At 39.5% G+C, this 18,506-nt stretch overlaps 1 protein-coding gene across 2 annotated transcripts in view; it reads right to left on the minus strand.

Annotated features, from left to right (window-relative positions):
• HECW2 (HECT, C2 and WW domain containing E3 ubiquitin protein ligase 2) overlaps positions 1–18,506 on the minus strand; it is a 361,561-nt gene that overhangs the window by 23,386 nt on the left and 319,669 nt on the right. For both annotated transcript variants that reach the window (XM_034654885.1, XM_019797411.2), the window contains 6 exons: positions 17,844–17,957; positions 7,836–7,988; positions 5,975–6,073; positions 2,866–2,995; positions 1,466–1,612; positions 700–814 (listed from right to left, as the gene is read on the minus strand). In XM_034654885.1, coding sequence (XP_034510776.1) covers positions 700–814; positions 1,466–1,612; positions 2,866–2,995; positions 5,975–6,073; positions 7,836–7,988; positions 17,844–17,957 — 758 coding nt within the window. The remainder of the gene's footprint in view (positions 1–699; positions 815–1,465; positions 1,613–2,865; positions 2,996–5,974; positions 6,074–7,835; positions 7,989–17,843; positions 17,958–18,506) is intronic.

An 18,506-nucleotide genomic window follows, 5' to 3' on the forward strand; every position in this document is an offset into this window, starting at 1 on the left:
CTTTCCAAGTGTATTGACTCAGCAATCAAATTCCAATGGCTTCAAGTGCAATTAACTAATTGAAAAGTTATAGTGATATGATATACAGAAACGCCACTTGTAAAGCTTCCCATGCGGTGAACTGTCATAATCCAGGTTTTAACTAATGTTACAGTAGTTTCCTTTTCAGTTGAACTTCATGCTTGAATTCAGAAGGGCCTTTTCAATAAACTCTTGAATTTTGAGAACCAGGTCTTACTCCATTTACGCGTTTTAACTGTGAATTTTAACTGGAAGTAGTTCAGTGAAATGTAGAAAAAGTGTATTTGCTCATTAGGGGCTCAGAGGGTGTGTGACTTCGAGGTTCAGAAGGAAGGAGAAGAGGTGGAGTTTGACCAGCTGGCTGTGAGCTCCTTAGGGCTTCATTCACAACATCAGAAAACAATTAATTAGCGTTCTTATGGTCACATTTCTTCACCAACAATTAAGAGTTATGACATCCTTAGATGAGGTGTAAACAGTCCTTCCTCCACTTGATAGATGAGGTAACTAGGAACAGAAGAGAATGTACCCTGCCCAAGGTCTCAGAGGAGACTGCAGCAGACCTATGATTAGAATACGAAGTGCCTTGCCTGTCCTGGATTCAGAGACTGGCATGCTAACCATTTGCTTCCCCTAATAGGAAACTTAAAGTCCAGTCACCTCGAAATCCCATCTCACCTCCTCTATATTCCGTGTTGTTTCTCCAATCACTCAGGTCGATTTCAGCTGTGCCTGCGATGACCAGTTCCAGTTCTCTTGCATCAAAAACAGACACCAGCCTGGCATCTACCACCTGTGGAATAAAAAGAATGCAGGGCATGGCTTAAGCATCAGGAGAAATCTCAGCGATAATTAAGCCTCATCAGAAAAGGAGGACACACGGATCTTTAGGAATATTCTGGAAGGACTCTGTGTAGGCACTTTGAAAACTGTGAAGCTCTCGACAAATATAAGGTATTTTTAGTACAAGATTGATGATCTTTTCCTCAACAGAATTTTCATTTTAAAACTGACCACTGAATAATACAGTTTGCTTTTCTCCTTGAACAAAGATCTAGTACTCCTCCAGAGGAAGTCACATGGAGTATTTGTAAGAACTCATTTGAACCCTCAGATACAATCATTTCACGTATCAAGTGTGATATGTGATGATTACCCGTATCTAAGCATGAGTAAGATGTATGACTTAAACGTTGCTAGTGTCATTAAGTTATGAAATGCCACTTGAATTCAGATCTTTTTATTTCAGTGATCTCTTACAACAGGACATTAAGCCTTTTTTGTGTTCTCGAAATATAGAAAAAAATATATTGGCGTTTTTAAATTGAAAGAGCAATAGTAAATCCAACAAAAGAAAAAGGGAAATATTGCCCACAAAGTATAGTCAGATGGACTATTGTATCATAGAGTTCCGCCTGCAAAACCCCACCCCTGCTGTCCTTACCTCATAGAAGCCACGCACTAAGCTCTCTGTTTGCTGCACGACACCCCTCTCAATCCTCCATTTCACCATCCTCTCGATGTACTCCTTCTTGTTCTTCTCTGTGACCGGGATATTGGCACCCCCTGGTTTTAATTCTCGTTCGGTAATCTGAGATTTAAAAAAAAAAAAAAAAGACTGAACATAAAGCAACATTTTTGATGTGATAAGCACACTGCTCCCAGTGAGCCAAAATCAGCCAGCTAGCTACCTGTCACTGCCCTGGCCAGGCGCGTCCCACAGCGGCAGGGGGAGGCCCCCCATGGAGCCACGTGGACCCCAGGTACACGTTGATGCTCTGGAAAAACTAGACATTGAGCTGATGTCTGACAGCCTCAGTGGTTAAAAATCTATATATCACAAGAGCTGAAGGTTAAGTTTTAAATCCTGACCAAACAAGTAAGTCGTTTAAATGAAAATAAATTGGCTCCAGATTCTGGCCCACTGTTATTTGAATGTTTGGCAAAAACATATTTTCACAAATTCCATTAGGGTTCAGAATCAACTACATATAGAAAGCTAATATTTAAGTAAAGATTTACTTTAATGAAGCAGAATTACATTCAAGTGAATGTTAAATTGAGAACTTCTTTTCCAAAACACAAAATTTAGAAGAACAGCCAAATATTAATGCCTAAATAAGAATATTACTTATGAGCCAGTATACAATTTCTTTCTTTTTCTTTTTTTTAAAGACTTTTATTTATTTATTTGACAGAGAGAGAGACAGCCAGCGAGAGAGGGAACACAAGCAGGGGGAGCAGGAGAGGAAGAATCAGGCTCCCAGCAGAGCAGGGGATCATGCCCTGAGCTGAAGGCACGGCTGAGCCACCCAGGCGTCCCCAGTATACAATTTCTGAAAGAAATCTTTCAACTAACCCTTCCACCAACTTTGGAAAAACCCAATATGTTTTCAAACCTTCACCAAAACATTATTTACCTTCCCTCAGCTGCAAAACCATTAATTTCCATTCTTAAAATATGAATGAGTTAAGTACAAAATGACAAATAATTTAATATTTAACTCTGGGGTTGCATGGATTTTAAAAGCTATATTTTTATACAAGGCAATTCTAATATCCTACATGGATATTTCAGTTGGAAATAAAAAGAAGATTGCTTATAACACAAAAATAGCTATACAGCTTATAACACATAGTTACCACAATCTGTAAGTTAGAACACCTTAGTCTGCAGTTGGCATCAAAACAATCTTTGTAACCAAAATTATTGTAACTGTACATAAACCTGGATTGAAACCACCCAACAAGCCACAAATAAGTGTGTGATCTTAGCCACTGAATTAATTCTTCAACAACCAATAGCCTTTAATTACCACACTTAGTCACCAGTGAGTCACAGACCTGCCCAAAAACTTCTTCGTTCACAGTGAATGTAAGGTCCAAGATGTCATGGATGTCATTGTCTTTCATCCACTGCAGGCTCTGGTGGAACTCTTCGTCAAGGTATTCTAGATCACTCAGGTCACATAGACTAAGAGGACAAACAGATAGAAGCAGATATGTAGGTATGATTATTGGCAAAATGCCAAAGACACAAGGAAAAATACAAAGAATTCAAGACAAGAACAAGATCAACTAAATGGACAGTGATTCCTGGAACGTTCTTAGTCAAATTCAGTAACCAAACTAGTTAAATAATTCAGAAATCTGGTATAAGGTTTAAAAATCTGGACACATAAAATGCCTTAAAGCAACCTGACCAGCCCGTCCTTTCTTTTACAGACACAGAACTGGAGTGCAAAGAGTGGCTGCCATTGGCCCCGTCACCCGCGATGAATGCCAGAGCAGGAACTGGAACTCAGGTTGACAACTTGAGCCCCATATTCTTTTGGCTACCATATACTGCCTTAAAACACTGTTCTCCTAATCCGAGGTACATTTCTATATTGTACTTCAGCTTTGTTATTTTTTCTTGAGGACTAGATTCTGTGATCCACATTCACATGCATCCCCTTTTTCTTTATCGTTCTTATTCTATCCATGTTTCTGAAAACAGCAAGGCACAGAATCTCTCTACAATTGTAAGGGTTTTCAATACTTCTCTCCTCTTTTTTCATCATGGAGACAGGACTACATAAGGTGGAGTCAGTATTATATGGCCCTATTTTAGGGTAGTAACAATTGATTTGCTTTAGTTGTTTTGAAATTTCCTCTCATCACCCCAAATTTCAAAGATCATTTTGTTTGGTTCTGTCTAAACATTTATTAGGTGTCAAGTATGTGCCAGACATCTTAACAGCTACTTGATAAACAGTTACTGTCCTCAAGGAGCTAATGGTTTAGTTGGGGAGACAGGCGCACAAGTAGGTAAATCAATATAAGGTGATGGTGATGGCCTAGGGTGAGTTACACTTATAATTTACATATATTTTATATGTATGTTACACTTCAATTAAAAAAAAAACAAGGCAAATACAGGAAGCTCTCACAGCAAGACTTGGAGATTCAGGAAAACCTTTCTGGAATAGATAATACCTACATCAAAATTTGTAGGCTCTTTAAAAGCTAGAGAGGTAAATGGGAATGGGAATGGATGAAGAGGAGGAGAAGGGGAAACAGAAAGGAGGGAGAAGGAGAGACAAACATGAACAAAGCACAAGGGCATGGAGTATGGAGAATACTCAAGCATACTGGCATATTGGCAGGATCCAAGAGTTAACGGTGAGACAGAATGTCCAGAGAAGGCTAGGAAGGCTAGGAAGGTCGCTGGGACCAGGCTTTGAATACCAAAAGATTTTAGGACAGGAAATGACATGATCAGATGTGAGATTTGATTTTAAATTGTTCTCTGGAAGTCACAGTATAGAGGATTACTTAAAATGGGGGGGGCAGTTATTATTAGATGGTGGAGACAATTAGAAGACTAGTAATCCAGGCAAAATAAAATAAGAGTTTTATTTTTAGGGCACAGCTATTAAGGCTGGACAGGAGAAGATGCACTTAAGACTTATTTAGGAGGTAAACGTGGGCATTAGTAAATGGTTTTATTAGGGGGCATAAAGAAGGATATCAAAATAGGGGTGGCAAATGAACTCATGTTGCAAGCCAACTCTGATTAATTGCCAGTCTTGAGGGCTGTAAGTTGAAAAACTCCTTAAGGCCACAGTGAGTTCAGTGGGAAAAAGGACCACAAACATTTGCGAACTACACCCTGGCAATGGAGTGGGAGGTAGGGAAGAGTAGAGTAGGTGCTGCGTATTTGCCATCTCTGTTTGAGGGTGATGGCCAATTTCTGTCAGTGACCTGAGAATACTGGCACCATGAACTGTGACTAGGCACATGGGAAAAGGTATATTTTCAGGGACACCAGTGGAGGAAAGACTCAAATGCGTGGGGTTGGGGAGTGGTCAACAGTATCAGAAGCAGCAGAACTGTCCAGTAAGATAAGGACTAAAAGATATTCTTTAAAAGCTTCTATAGGTTACTGGTGGGAAGGAGGTTAGGGCACGTCAGCACAGACTACTCTTTCAGAAAGCATAATATGAGAAGATGAGAGAAGGCAGTGAAATGGGAAAATGCAAAATGGGACAGGGGGAACCAGAGAGGCAGATGGACAATGCCCAGTTGCCCAGGGTTTCATCTGCCCAGACACCAAAAGGGAGGAAAGCAAAAAGTCTTCCTACTGACCCTCTTTAGAGCCAATTAGTAATACTTTGTTTTCACTTGAAGTCTAGGCTTCCATTTTACAGAAAGGAGGTACATGGTCTTGGTCAGGGAATGAGCTGGACTGAACCCAGCAATCATTCTGTGCTTCCTCACTGCAACTTTGAGCTACGACTCCCCTATCAGACAGTTGGCTTCTCCTGTTCAGCCTTGTAAATGACTACTGATTATAGGACAGAAACTGTTAGCTCTACATTTTACAATAACTGCAATCTTTCATTGTGGTAACAATGAAGAAAAAGTTCTGTGAATGCTAGATTTTCATCTGCCATACTAAATTACTGTCTTGTATATAGGGAGGTCTCAGGAAAAATACGGGACAGCCCACCTCTAACAAACAAGCAGACAAATAAAAAATAAGACAAAAACAAAGCAAAGGAGAATGAAAACTTGAACCAAGAGTAAGCAGTTGAAGTCTGCATAAAGCAAAATATAAAATGCTTCTCACAAAGGACAGGGGGCTGTGAGTCACCAAGACTAACCCACAACTATTCTATTAATAATCAGCATTAATACCACAGGAATTCCAGTACCATATCTGAAGTACAATTGTTTTGAAGAAACATGTGTTGCAACAAATGAGAATAAATTTTCTGGAATAAAGCAAAACTAAGACTTTAGGGGCAAGACAGAAGTAAAGGATCAGGAAAAACACAGTAACCATATTTGAAATTGTGTAAGTTTCAGAAATCTAAGCAGATAAATGACATCGACAAAAGGCCCTTTTTAATAAAAGAAATACTACATTCTTACATGCTAATTACACAAGCAGTAAAAATACTCTTACATTCTGAGAAGAGCTTTATAAAAGGGCCGTGTGAAGAAGGCATCCAACAAATACTGGTGTATGAGTGCAAGACCAAGAATCCTACCACTGAACCGGAACCTGTGAAGGAAAAGCACAAGACAGCTTACACGTCAGGGAGCAGTTTCTCAATGGTTCTATTCGCTTTCTAGAATGCCATCTAGCTCTAATCATCTCAGTTTGTCCAAGACCGATTGCTTACTAGGTCCATGAGAGTTGGAGTATGCTGTAACCTGTGTCTTCATTAGGCCAATATTCACATCTTGAAAAATCTGTTCCACTCTGGTATTTAGAGAGATACTGCCCCATCTTCACCTCATGTTAATAATATCCACCAGAGAGCACCCCACATGGACAACATGAATTCCCCATGAGCATGCCCCTGAAATTTCCCCAGAGATGACAGAATGAAACCAGTGGTGGTGGGGAAAATGTTGTCCCCTTCTAGTTTGTTTGCATGAATATTAGCAGGATTTCTCTCATACAGACCCAGGAGCAATCCCCTTTTGAGGAAAAGCCCAATCTCAGAGTGAGACAGTTTCCATCTCTATTCTCTCTCAAACCCCACTGCTGATGAAAACTGTCACCATCCAAGAATTACGCATGTGAACATTTGGGGGAATTTCCTCATGGGACATTTGGTTCTCTAAAATTTAAAGGCTCAATTCTATTCTGAATCACTTTGGAAACTTGACTGAATGTATCAGTCATGACTGGATTTGCTGAGAGGTACACTTATTTTCCCTTTCAAAAGTCCTGAAGTTTCTACCTCTATGAAAGTCTGATGCCTTCCAAAAGTGCAAATCCATGCTGAGGTTCATACAGTCCATTTGCAATTTTAGTATTAGGCAGCCATTTTAAGATTAATGTCTAGCAGCTTTGTTTTTCTTTATTTCCACCTAACTTAGCATAACTGCAATAGACACAGTTAAGAGGACTCCAAATTGTATCTAAAAGGAGTTAATTTGGAGAGTAAGTCCTAAAAATTAATGCTTTCCACCCAGCAATATTAACCTTCATGACCCAAAGAAACTTTTTCCATGAGTTCTGTGTACGTTCTTTTTTTGTTGTTACTATCAGTGATAATAAGCAGGAACAAGCAAACAGGGGTTATAAAGATATTTAATGTGTATAAACGCAGGGATTTAAAAAATGTAAGGATGTTTGGAAAGAGTGCAGTTTGGGATTTTCAGAATAAATAATCACCAGAGGGGAATCCTATACAAGTTTTCCTTGATGATTTTGTGTGAAAAATTAGGAAAGGGGCAATCCCTGGCTACAAACTTCAATGGCTAATAGGCTAAGTGTCACTGCTGTGACCCCATACCCACGTCCTTCTGCTGGGGTTCTCTTCTACCAATTCCTCCAGGGCATCCACCCCCACTCCCTCCTACTAGAATACCACCATCACCCTCAGCCAATGTCCCAGCTGCTCTGCCTCACCCCCAGAGCTGGCCACTTCCCCAAGGGCTGCTCTAGAAGCTACCTGACCTCTGGGACAGGACCTTCTCCCATCCCACCTCAGAGTTCAGAGATACCTAAGGGTGCAGTGAGGGATCCAGGGATTTTGCCAGGAATCTAACACCATCTGGAACTTTCTTTTGATAGGGAAAATCTTTTGAATTCTACCCAGTTCACTTGAAATCGGTCTTTTGGAATATAATCTATTCCTAGCTTGCAGAATGCCTGTATCTTTAAATTTGACAACAAAAGTAGAGTCAAATGAAACTGAAAATGTGATTTTCTCCAAGGAAAAAAAATGTTAAAAGAAACGTGGGTTCCTATAAAAAACTAATATCACAGAAAGTCAACTGAAGAAAAGTGTGGGGGAAAAAATACTTACCATTCATGGTGATTGTCTACGAAAGCAGACATGGGACTTATTTGTACTGTGTATGTGTCATTGGCCGAATATTCAAATAAGCCGTAATATGGGTTAAAGAGTTCTCTGGATACGAGGAAGAAAAACTCTCTGGAAGGTCCACTGTAATCCAGCCTTTAAAAAAATCCACAGAAAGAATAAACAGTTATTATTTTTTTCTATATATTGGGCACATTTTCTACAGAGTTCATTTTTTTTTTTAAAGATTTATTTATTTGAGAGAGAGAGAGAACGTGAGCAGGGGGAGGGGCAGAAGGAGAGGGAGAGAGAAAATCTCAAGCCGACTTCCCACTGAGACAGAGCCCACAGTAGGGCTTGATCTCACAATCCTGAGATCGTGGCCTGAGCTTAGATCAAAGAGTCAGACTCTTAACCAACTGAGCCACTCAGGGCCCCCCCAGAGCTCAACTTTCTATAGAACAGTCATTATAAGTCTAATTGCCCACATATCTGGACTATACAGAATAAACTGAGTGATCATGAGTCCTGATCTCATCCATGTCTTGACCCAGAAGAGTGAAATGCACATTTACGTGAAGCATACCCAAAACTAAAGCTACACATCAGATAATGGACAAAATAGGCAATATGCCAATAATTTGCTTGTATGTATATACACACAAAAAGGTAAATATTTTCAACGTCTGGAACGAAGTAATGGAGAAAGGAGTACATGGGAAATACTTTATTAAAACAGGGTAAAACCAGAGAGTATCAGCTACCTACATCCATGGGACAAGAGTTCTTAGGGATTTCTGAAACATTCTGAAACAGGGGAAGAAAGAGTCATTTGTGAATTGGTGAAAGGACAGTACAGACGCAAGACCCCCTAGGGAGATCAGAGGCAAAAAAAAAAATTGAATGATAGGATTCAAGTGAAAACTTTAAATTATAAAACACCAAGGAAAATTATAGACAAGTAAAATGAAGGCGTCTAAAGCTTCCTAAAGGAAGGTATTTGGAGAAGAGGCTGAAACTCTAGCACCTGAACTATGGTGTAAATTCCACTGAGCTCACAAAGACATCAGGGTCAAAGTGAAGTACGAGAAACGACTGTGTTAGCTTTGAGGAATGACAAGTGGCCAACCATGCTGAGAGGAAAATCGCAGCAAAGAAGTATTTGCAACAAAGCGATTTGATATGCTAAATTTAAAATGAAAAATATAAAGTACATCTATCCCATGATGACAAGTTGACACAAGGGTTCAAAGACGGAGGTAATGCTGGAGGGGAACAAAAGCAATGGGAAGCTGGGTAGTGGGGTTTTGAAGACTTCTTTTGTTCACTGTATTATTTTTTCTCTTATGGAATTTTCTCTGTGGGCATTACTGCATATTTTTTTAATGAAAAAGAAAGAAAAATCATCTGAGTCTTGTCCAGTGAGGGGACTATGTGATAGAGAAAAATTACCTTATTAGAGGTGGAAGAAAGATGGGATACTAGTAAGAAAAATAAAATGGCTTTTATAGGTCTTAGTTGAGAGTTTAATAGAATTTCCTTAGAGCACACTTCCGCTATTCACATTCTACTTTCTCAACTTGTTGCCATATCTGAATATGTAGGTACTGTTATATACTTAATACTTTTCATTAAATCAACTTTAAATTTACTTGCTTTTCCAACGTAGCCTGTTCTTACATACTATTTATGAAATTATGATGTGCTAGCTTTATTTTTTTTCTAATATGCATCAAAAGAAACATGTAAATATTTTAAAAGGTCTGTTTGCATAACAGTTAAAATCATCTCACATATCTCCAGTACTCACTGCACTGTGGGAAATATGAGTGTAGACAGGAAACCTATGTGTGCAGAAAAATGCAAACACAGCACACTCTCAGGACCAAAGAGGCCTTAAGGTGACATGATGGAAATACTGTCTTGGGGCAGCTGAACATAACTGTGGCTACCAGGTGACCACCAGCCTTGGTGAGATGATGCTAAGATTACCCCAGGGACTCCCGAAGCAGCACGGGGGTGCTGCTTCCCAGGCACAAGGATGCAGGCTACCCTCTGCATGCTGAGAACAAGGCAGTCGCCTGTGGCTTCCTCCCACAGTCCCACTTCTGGCCACTGACGCCACCGAGAACAAGTAGAATATTTCTTCCACTTGAACGTTCTTCACATACTTAGAGGTGTTCTTTCCACAAATATTTGAGGGCCTATTATATTTTGAGTACTGATCTAGATGTAAAGATATGAAATTTTTCGAAAAGTAATTTTCTATACGAACTCAAAGTTAAGCAGTTTCGGTATCCCTGGTCTCTGCACCCTCCCCCATGCCTGAACATTGCCACGTCTTTACAGTCTTTCAATCTCCTCTCAAGGAAGGGCTGGGAATTCCCTTGCCACCTTGGCCCTCCGCTCTGGACACTCTCCAGGGTGTCAAAGTCTGATCTACAGGGTGGTGTCTATACTGATCACAACACTTCAGGTGCGGTCTTGTCAGCACAGAGCTTAGAAAGAGCCCTTGTCTTCTCTTCCTGGGCACTCTCCTCAACTAATGCAGCTTAAAGCTACCTTGCCTTGTGGGGCAGCCACTTTGTTGACTCATAATGAGCTAGTCATCAGCTCAAACCTTTCTCTGTGCTGCTTCACCCCAAGACTCTCCCAGTCTGTCTGCATGTCTGTATCTTTTTAGAACCTAAGTACTAGACTTTATAATTCTTCCTACTAAGTTTCACTTTGTGAAACGTTGTCCATGTTCCAGTCTACTTAGATCCCTGTGGATACAAAACATCTCTCCAAATTTCCTATTTATGGTGAATTTCATCAGCAGACTCCTGTGTCTTTCTAGAAATAGAGAATGCCAGTTAAAGGCATCTTAGAAGTCATTTTGTCCATCCCCTCATTTTATTGAAGAAAAGACTGAGACTGAAGGAAGTCACTGACCTAGATTAAAGGAGGGCTGCAAGGGAAACTCTAGGCCTTGACACAGGTTTCCTGACCCTTCGTTTAATGCTCATTACTCCTTACAGCCTACTGGTCAGTACATTTTAAATGTTACCAAGACTGTTAAAAATGTTGCTTATAAAGCAAGGGTCAGCAAACTATGGCCTGTGGGGCAACTGTGGCCCAGGCCCTGGCTTTGTAAAAAAAGTTTTATTGAAACGAAGCCATGCCCATTTGTTGACATTTTGTCTGTGGCTACTTTCCTGCTCTAGTGGCAGAACTGAGGAAGTACAACAGGAAATGTATGGCCTGCAAAGCCTAAAATATTTCCTATCTGGCCCTTCACAGAAAAAGTTTTCCAAAGTAGGATAAAAGGAAGCAGGAAGAAAATGCTATTTTATTAAAATACCTGGCTTACTATAAATCCTCCTCTTTCATGAAGATCCCTTCAAGGCAATACAATGACTACAATATCCTGGGGCATCTGCAAACTTAAGAATGGTCACAACTACTAAGTATGAGACTGTGAGTGAGCTCTGGTCTGCAGTGGTCCCTGGCCTGCAGGGGCTTTCAGACACAATCAAAGCACACGACAGATAAGGGTCACAGACAGCTGAAACATGAGCCAATTTTATGAGTCAGTTTTCTTACAAAGAGACAACTGGTATACATAAATGGGTTTTTAGCTGCTTAAAATTAAACTGTGGCATTCAGTTAGAAATAGCAGATTTTCTCTGAGCTTCAATTCTCAGTGTTTTCATAATACTGCACTTATCAGAGTGTGTTATAATAATCTGTGTAGGCATCTGCCTCCGCTATTGGCACATCTAGGCTGTAACCATACTGAGGGCAGGGACTGTGTCTTTCTCATTTTTGTATCCCAAGTATTTTAGCCCAATACACCATAGGGGCTCAACATCTGTTGCTGAATCCATGAATGGAGTTCTCCGATGCTCTCTAAAGAAAATCAACATAACTTACGTTGTTCTTTGACATCTAGCAGAGAGAATAATTTTGCACAAGCTCGCCTTCAGGTGCTATATTGATTCAATGACATTAATAGGTCAGGTCAATCCCTAAAAGACAACTCAATTTGCACACAATGTCAGGATTCACTCAGGTGCGTTATACTTAGAAAGCCTGGTCTTGTCCTTTCCAGGTTTCCTATCTTCTAATATGGTGAAGTTTTTAAAACAACAAAGATGGATCTCACCGACTTGTTCTTTGTTTTTAATAAGAGCTGATTCTGACTAAAGGTAAGATGAATGTTCCCTGAAGTGTTAAACTGAAAAGTAAAATTCATTTCTTTCCCCAAGAGAGAACAAAGCTAATAATAGTTCCTCGTGGAGGAAAATGGATCTTCTGTAACTGGTCAGGTTTTTATCTGCTGGTTGTTGGGGGTTTTTTTGTTTTGTTTTGTTTTGTTTTAACTCTAGAAGCACTGACATAGCCAGTGTAAAGCCAAGACCATTTTTAAAGTGTGATTTGATTATAATCCAAAGCTTGGAGTGCATATCTGGGAGGTTGCAGATTACAAATTACATATGTCCACCTACTTCAGGAAGACATGTCCTGGCAGGGCACCTCGCGCATGTGCTTCCTGTAATAATGTCTTATGACCCTCTTCCATATAAATAGTTAATCTGACTCAGATCACGGGGATCGTTTGTTACATTCCTGTTTTGCCAGTTCGGTTGGTTCCACAGAGAAAGGCTTGGCACGGAAGTACAGAAACTCTGGACAACGGGTGTGTAGACACAGGACAGCTGCATCTGAGGGCATTTTGGAATAAGCACAGATGTCTTTCGGGTGGCAGTGCCCATGAAGTGCTGATAAAGCGTTTTAAGCACCATCACATTGCTGGGCCACCAGCACCCCAGTTGTCAGCAGTACCCAATACTTGTTAAAATAATTTTATCGTTGAATCCTCCTGTTTTTTATTTTCAACTAAAAATTACTGAACACAAAGTATTCCAATAGAAGTAGACTATTGAATGAAAGAAGATGAAGGCGCTGGGAAGTCATATCATCGTTTCCTACAAGTTTCTGGAAGACAGAAAAAAACTTTGCTTCCTTAATAGTTGTTCAGGCACACAGGGCCTACCTACTCATCCTCTGACTCAGCCTCGGATATTTCCAGCAGCAAGGCATTAGTTTTCGAGGCACTTAAGAAGGCCTGCTGGGGGAATAAAGAATTTTGCAAGCAATTAATATGACAAACAAAGGTTTACCTGGTGATGTCAAGCCAAAGTCTAGATACAGAAGCACCTTTCAGCAAGGTTTGGGTTTTGAGGTTATCCTGCAAATGCCTCTTTTTGAAAGAAAACAAGCAGCACCATAAAGTTTAACATGAAGCTTTACAGACTTCCGAGGAATAAGTGGTCAAGCTCAGGACCCCAAACAACTTCTAGCAAGGATTAGACCAGTCGTATGTAAGAACTGCTGGCTATTTTATAAGCAGAGATGCAGGCAAACCGTTTCAGATCTCATCCTCCTACTTACTTTCAGTTGCCTGTCTCAGGAGAATATCACAGAAGGAGCTCATCTGTTCTTAAACCCCTGAACGAAAACTGCTTGCACACACCCCCTCCCTAGTCGAAGTGTGGTTTTGCAAGACAGATGATTGATGCCAATAGATGGCACCTTACATATAATGCGCTCATTCTTTCTTAAAGAAAGGTGCCTTTTACAGATCTGGCCATGGAGGAAAAAAAAGAGGCGAGGCAATCACAGTGTAAACATCCTTTCTTTATCCAGGCCATTATTTTCTCACTGTTTGGGGTACTAAGAAGTTAATGGCCCAGGACACCTTATCAGAACACGATAGTCTACCTAGCTAACTTTTGATATCACATAAGCTTTAGTTGCTAGGGCTTTTAATTCAGAAGAAAATAATATGCTGGAGAATATGCAGTGCTCTACTGGCCTCTTTCCTAAAGAAGCAATTTCCAGGCAGACAGAAGCCCCAGAGAGAGAGAGGCAACCACAGCATGCAATTTCCCACCACATTTTGTCAAGATGACTCAGTTTCCAGCCATTCTGCCACTGCTGACCTGCCATCCTCCCCACTTTGCAAGGGCAGATAACCAAATTAACTTGGGTGGAAAATGTAATGACTAAAACAAAACCTCCAGTTCTGACCAAATTAAATCACAGTAGTTTGCTTAGAAACTGTCTCCTTTTTATAAAAAGCCAAGCATAACATGAAGCACTATTTTAGCGAAGAATAGTAATTACTTGTCAACTAATACACTTCCAGTAATAGGCTCTACAACTCTATTTATATTTTAAAAAGTGAAAACATCTATCACCAATAATCTGAGATTAATTTTACCTCACATGGAATTTGTAGTCATCCTGTAAATTTCAGACTATAAATTTTTCCATAATTTCTCTTGATTCTGCTCTTTCATTTCGGAACAATCTACGTGTGTTTTTAGACCTATGCAACAAGACTGCCTACAGCACAGCTGAAGTCTCCCTGTGCATCTGTTAATTCATACTTTCTTGGAGTGCACCAGAGGCAAGTTTCTTAAAAATAAATCCCTTTCTCTTTATGCCCTAACTTCTCTATTGTAAATAAAGGCCCTGATTATGACGGATAGGAAATAAAATCATTGAGACAGTAACAATAAGAATTGCAAAGTATTATTCCCTCATAGATAACATAAACTTGACATTAGCAACACAAAATACTACTCTACAGATACACCACTACCCCTACTAATTTGGACTTTCCACAAAATTAACTGTTTCTATATACATATAACTCTACTGACCTCAAGTGCAGAAGGAAGTACACACATACCAAAAATTACCTGGGGGGGCACCCACTCATCAGACAATAAGGAAATAGGAAAAGTTTGGGGAAACATTTCCTAAATCTCCCCAAATCCTGACTAGATGCTTTCTTTTAGTAAATATTTCATTTTAATATAGGTTTTTTTTTATTTACAGAAAAGTTGCAAAGATAATATGGAGAATTCTCACATATCTCATACTCAGTTTCCTTCTTATTAACGTCTTACATTAGTATAGTACATTAGTTAAAATCAGTTAACAGATATTGAGACATTACTATTAACTAAAATGCATACTTTATTCAGATTTCCTTAGTTTTTACTTAATGCCCCTTTTCTGTACCAGAATCTCGTCCAAAATACCTTATTTACATTTAATTGTCATGTTTCCTTAGGCTTCTGGCTGTGCCAGTTTCTCCGACTTTCCTTGTTTTTGATGACCTCATCCCATCATATGAAGGGCCCATACTATTAGCATGATATATCACTGTTGATTTTAACCTTGATCGCCTGGCTGAGTGTTTGTCAGGCATGTCCATTCTGGACTTACTTCTTTTTCCCCTTCCCCCACTGCACTATTGGAAGAAAGTCATTATGTGCAACCCACAATTAAGGAGTGAGGAATGATGATGAATTATTGAAATCTTCCACACAGAAGACTGATCTACTCTATTTATCTATCTATCTATCTATCTATCTATCTATCTATCTATTCAATCACATATTTATATCAGTACAGATATTTATTTTATACTTTGGGTTATAATCCAATCCCAATTTATTTATTTTGTTCTTCGGATAATTTCAGTTGGGAGATCTTTTAGTTGGCTCTTGAGTCCCTCTGACATAACTTCATTACTGTGGAAAGTTTGGGCACTTCTTCACATTCTGACACTACAAGACACTTCAAGCTCTGCCTCACGTATTTCCTGCTTCATCTTAGAATCAGCCTTTTCTCCAAGGAGTCCTAGTCCCTTTTATTAAAGAATGATGTTAGAAACCAAGATCTAGCCACTGAGTGTTAATATTTTTAAATACCTATTATTAGGGCTAGACATAAAGAACTTACAAAATGACACATTTTGTGAGCATTAAAATTAATGAAGAGAAAGTGATAGAAAACTTCCCTCCACATTTATAGTTCTATAGAAAAATGTAGGTAGATTTTCACTTTGGATATTTATTATAATCCAGAAAGAAAGTCACGAACTTTCATTTTAATGCAATCGAATCAATGTGTTTGAGAAGGTGGCAAAATCTAAAATAACTTAATTTTATGTTGTTTTAAGGTTTCTATTTTTCTAGCAAGAGTGCTATTTTATTCTTTCAAAACAGCATTATGTATTCTCAATGCCTTATTAGCAAAATGAAGGAAGTCTATACCGAATAATCTCTATGTATGCTATTGACATGATAATGCTATAAGACCAGAATTTACTTGGCCCTATTACTCCAGCTTCTACAGGCCATACACAGAGGGGCTTGATTATGGTTGTTCCTAATAGCTGAGGTCACAATTCAAAGTGCCCCCCTCTTGTTTTCCCTCTGAGGTTACAGCTAGGAGACAGGTGTTGGAAACAGGAAACATTTGGACATTGGTGGCGATCAGAGAGAGGTATCAAGCCACACTCAGCCTAGGAAGAGATGCCACCAGTGCAGGTCATAGGGCGACTGCTTCAGGATGATCAAGAATGATAAGCATCTGCTCTACTCAAACTTAACTACCAGGTCCTCCAAAGACTCTTGCCTACGTCTCTGAGATCTCAACAAACTGTAAGTCCAAAAAAAAGGTAGGCAGCTGGAGTTCTGGGGGAGGAAAAGTATTCTCATCCAAATGAGACTGGTTATGTAAGGAAATATCTGGAGTTCCATGCACACCTATGATTAGGCTTAAAACATTTGCCTTCATTTTCAATTGTACACCTGCATCTTAAGCCAACTAGCATAAGCTAAAAGGCCATTAATGCCCTTCGGTAATGAAAACAAGTCTCAAGCAAGCTTCTGCCCAAATATTGTCACCCTAGTATTGTTTTCCCATATAATATTTTACTTGAAGCTAGTCATAGCTGGGAGACTATGAACAGAATATGTGACAAAAGCAGGCGTTATCAGTCAGCTGGAATAGTGAAAAGATCCACGGGTAGGAAAAAATTCTGATAGACCAGAGTTCAGCAAGTTTGCCTCTATCCAGTGCTGGTCCAAGAATCCTAGATGAAAGGCCTAGATTTGAATCCTGATTTTGCTGTTATCTAGTTCCATTAGCACAAGCAAATTACTTTATACCTTGGAGTCTCCAAATTAACTATATGTTGATTGGCTGAATTTAATAGATGATACTCCTATGAGTCTATAATCTAATACATTTTACTCCTGGGCAGCACTGAGAAGGGTAGCTTTAAAATGACCCAAATCAACAGAGTCAAGAAGACAAACACAGTTCAGGCATCCTGTGTACTTTATAAATTCGCTCTAGTGATGGCTGGGTTACATTGTAGAAGGTGCTGAGATTCGAAACTCAGACCTGAAATGAGGAAGGAGGAAGGGGTCTGAACGAGATGAGAGCTGCCACCTTCTGAAGCATTGTATAGCAACTGCTCTGTTCCTTTGGATGCAATAAACAGTGTGTATGAGGCTTCACTCCTACATTTCTTAACCCTTATCTCTATGAGCACACTCATGGAAGAGTCACAGAAGGCCACAGACACTTGTTTACGGCAGGTCAATATTTTGGTATGTGTGTTGCTGTCCTCCCAAAAAAGAGAAAAACTGGCAACAGAGAAATAGAACCAAGGCCCAGGAATTACGGCTGTGGAAGCCTCCTGGCAGAAGAGCAGAATTCTAATTCGTGATTCCGAAACTGAGTTTATTTATTTTACAGGTGAAGCGCGTTCTACTTAACACCCCGTGCAGATAACACGATCACAGACATGAGAATTCAATTCTTGTTTTTTCGCTCGAGGCCCCACTTTTTCCCTTTAAGACAGAGATGTAACCAGAAGAAAACAAACCAACCTCTTGCTCTCAAAAATGATCTATAGTTATGAGTATTTACCAAAGAATTTCTATGTCAAATGATTTAAAAACCAGAGAAAGCCTTAAAAAAAAAAAAGAAAGAAAGAAAGAAAAGAAAAGAAAAAAAAAGCCAAGAGGTTTAAGTGTCTGAGAATGGCATTTCCTGCCAGCGGGTTTCCTGTCTCAGGCAGCCACGGCGACCGTGTGGTGACACATCCCTCTGCAGCCGCAGCCCGTGTTCCACACACTTCTCTGTTCTACTCACCCTTCCTCCCCGACAAATGTGACGTACAGCTTATTTCTCTGCAAGTCTTTTCTGGAGTAGCCCATGATCTGATTAAAAGCATCTTCTAGTAAGTGATCTCTTCTGATAATTAACCTGTCCATAAAAAGACAATGTGAAAAACAGATTATTTCCTAATTCTTATCTTTCTAGAACTGGGCACTTTTGATTCCCTTTTCATTTACCATAGTTAACTAGGGGGAAAGGGGAGTGACTTAATACATTGCTAGCTGCAATAATGCACATTTGTCTTGAACTCTTCACAGTAGAAGTAAAAATTATATAAGCGAATTGTTGGTAAGCAGAGCACTCAGCCTACAACATATAAAAACAACTCCTGAGTTCTTTCTGAGCAGTCAAATCAATTTATCCCAGAAGGAAGATGATTAGAAAACAATACAAACATGAAACTTTTGTTTAGTAAAGGAAGGAAAACCCTATGAGGTAATGTTTTCAGCGTGAATGCACCTAGACAAGGAATTCAATTACTAAGTATGCAGAGAGATGACTGTGAGAACCAGGAGAGGAAAAAAAACTCTCCATGTTCTCCAAAGCCAACACGTTGATGCCTGTGCTTCATTTAATTTTTAAATTAAGTTAATCTGAGATTCCCCAAGTGACAGATAAAAATGAATGATTCTTGTG

Source organism: Ailuropoda melanoleuca, chromosome 2 (genome assembly GCF_002007445.2).
Source record: "Ailuropoda melanoleuca isolate Jingjing chromosome 2, ASM200744v2, whole genome shotgun sequence".
NCBI classification, from domain to species: Eukaryota; Metazoa; Chordata; class Mammalia; order Carnivora; family Ursidae; genus Ailuropoda; species Ailuropoda melanoleuca.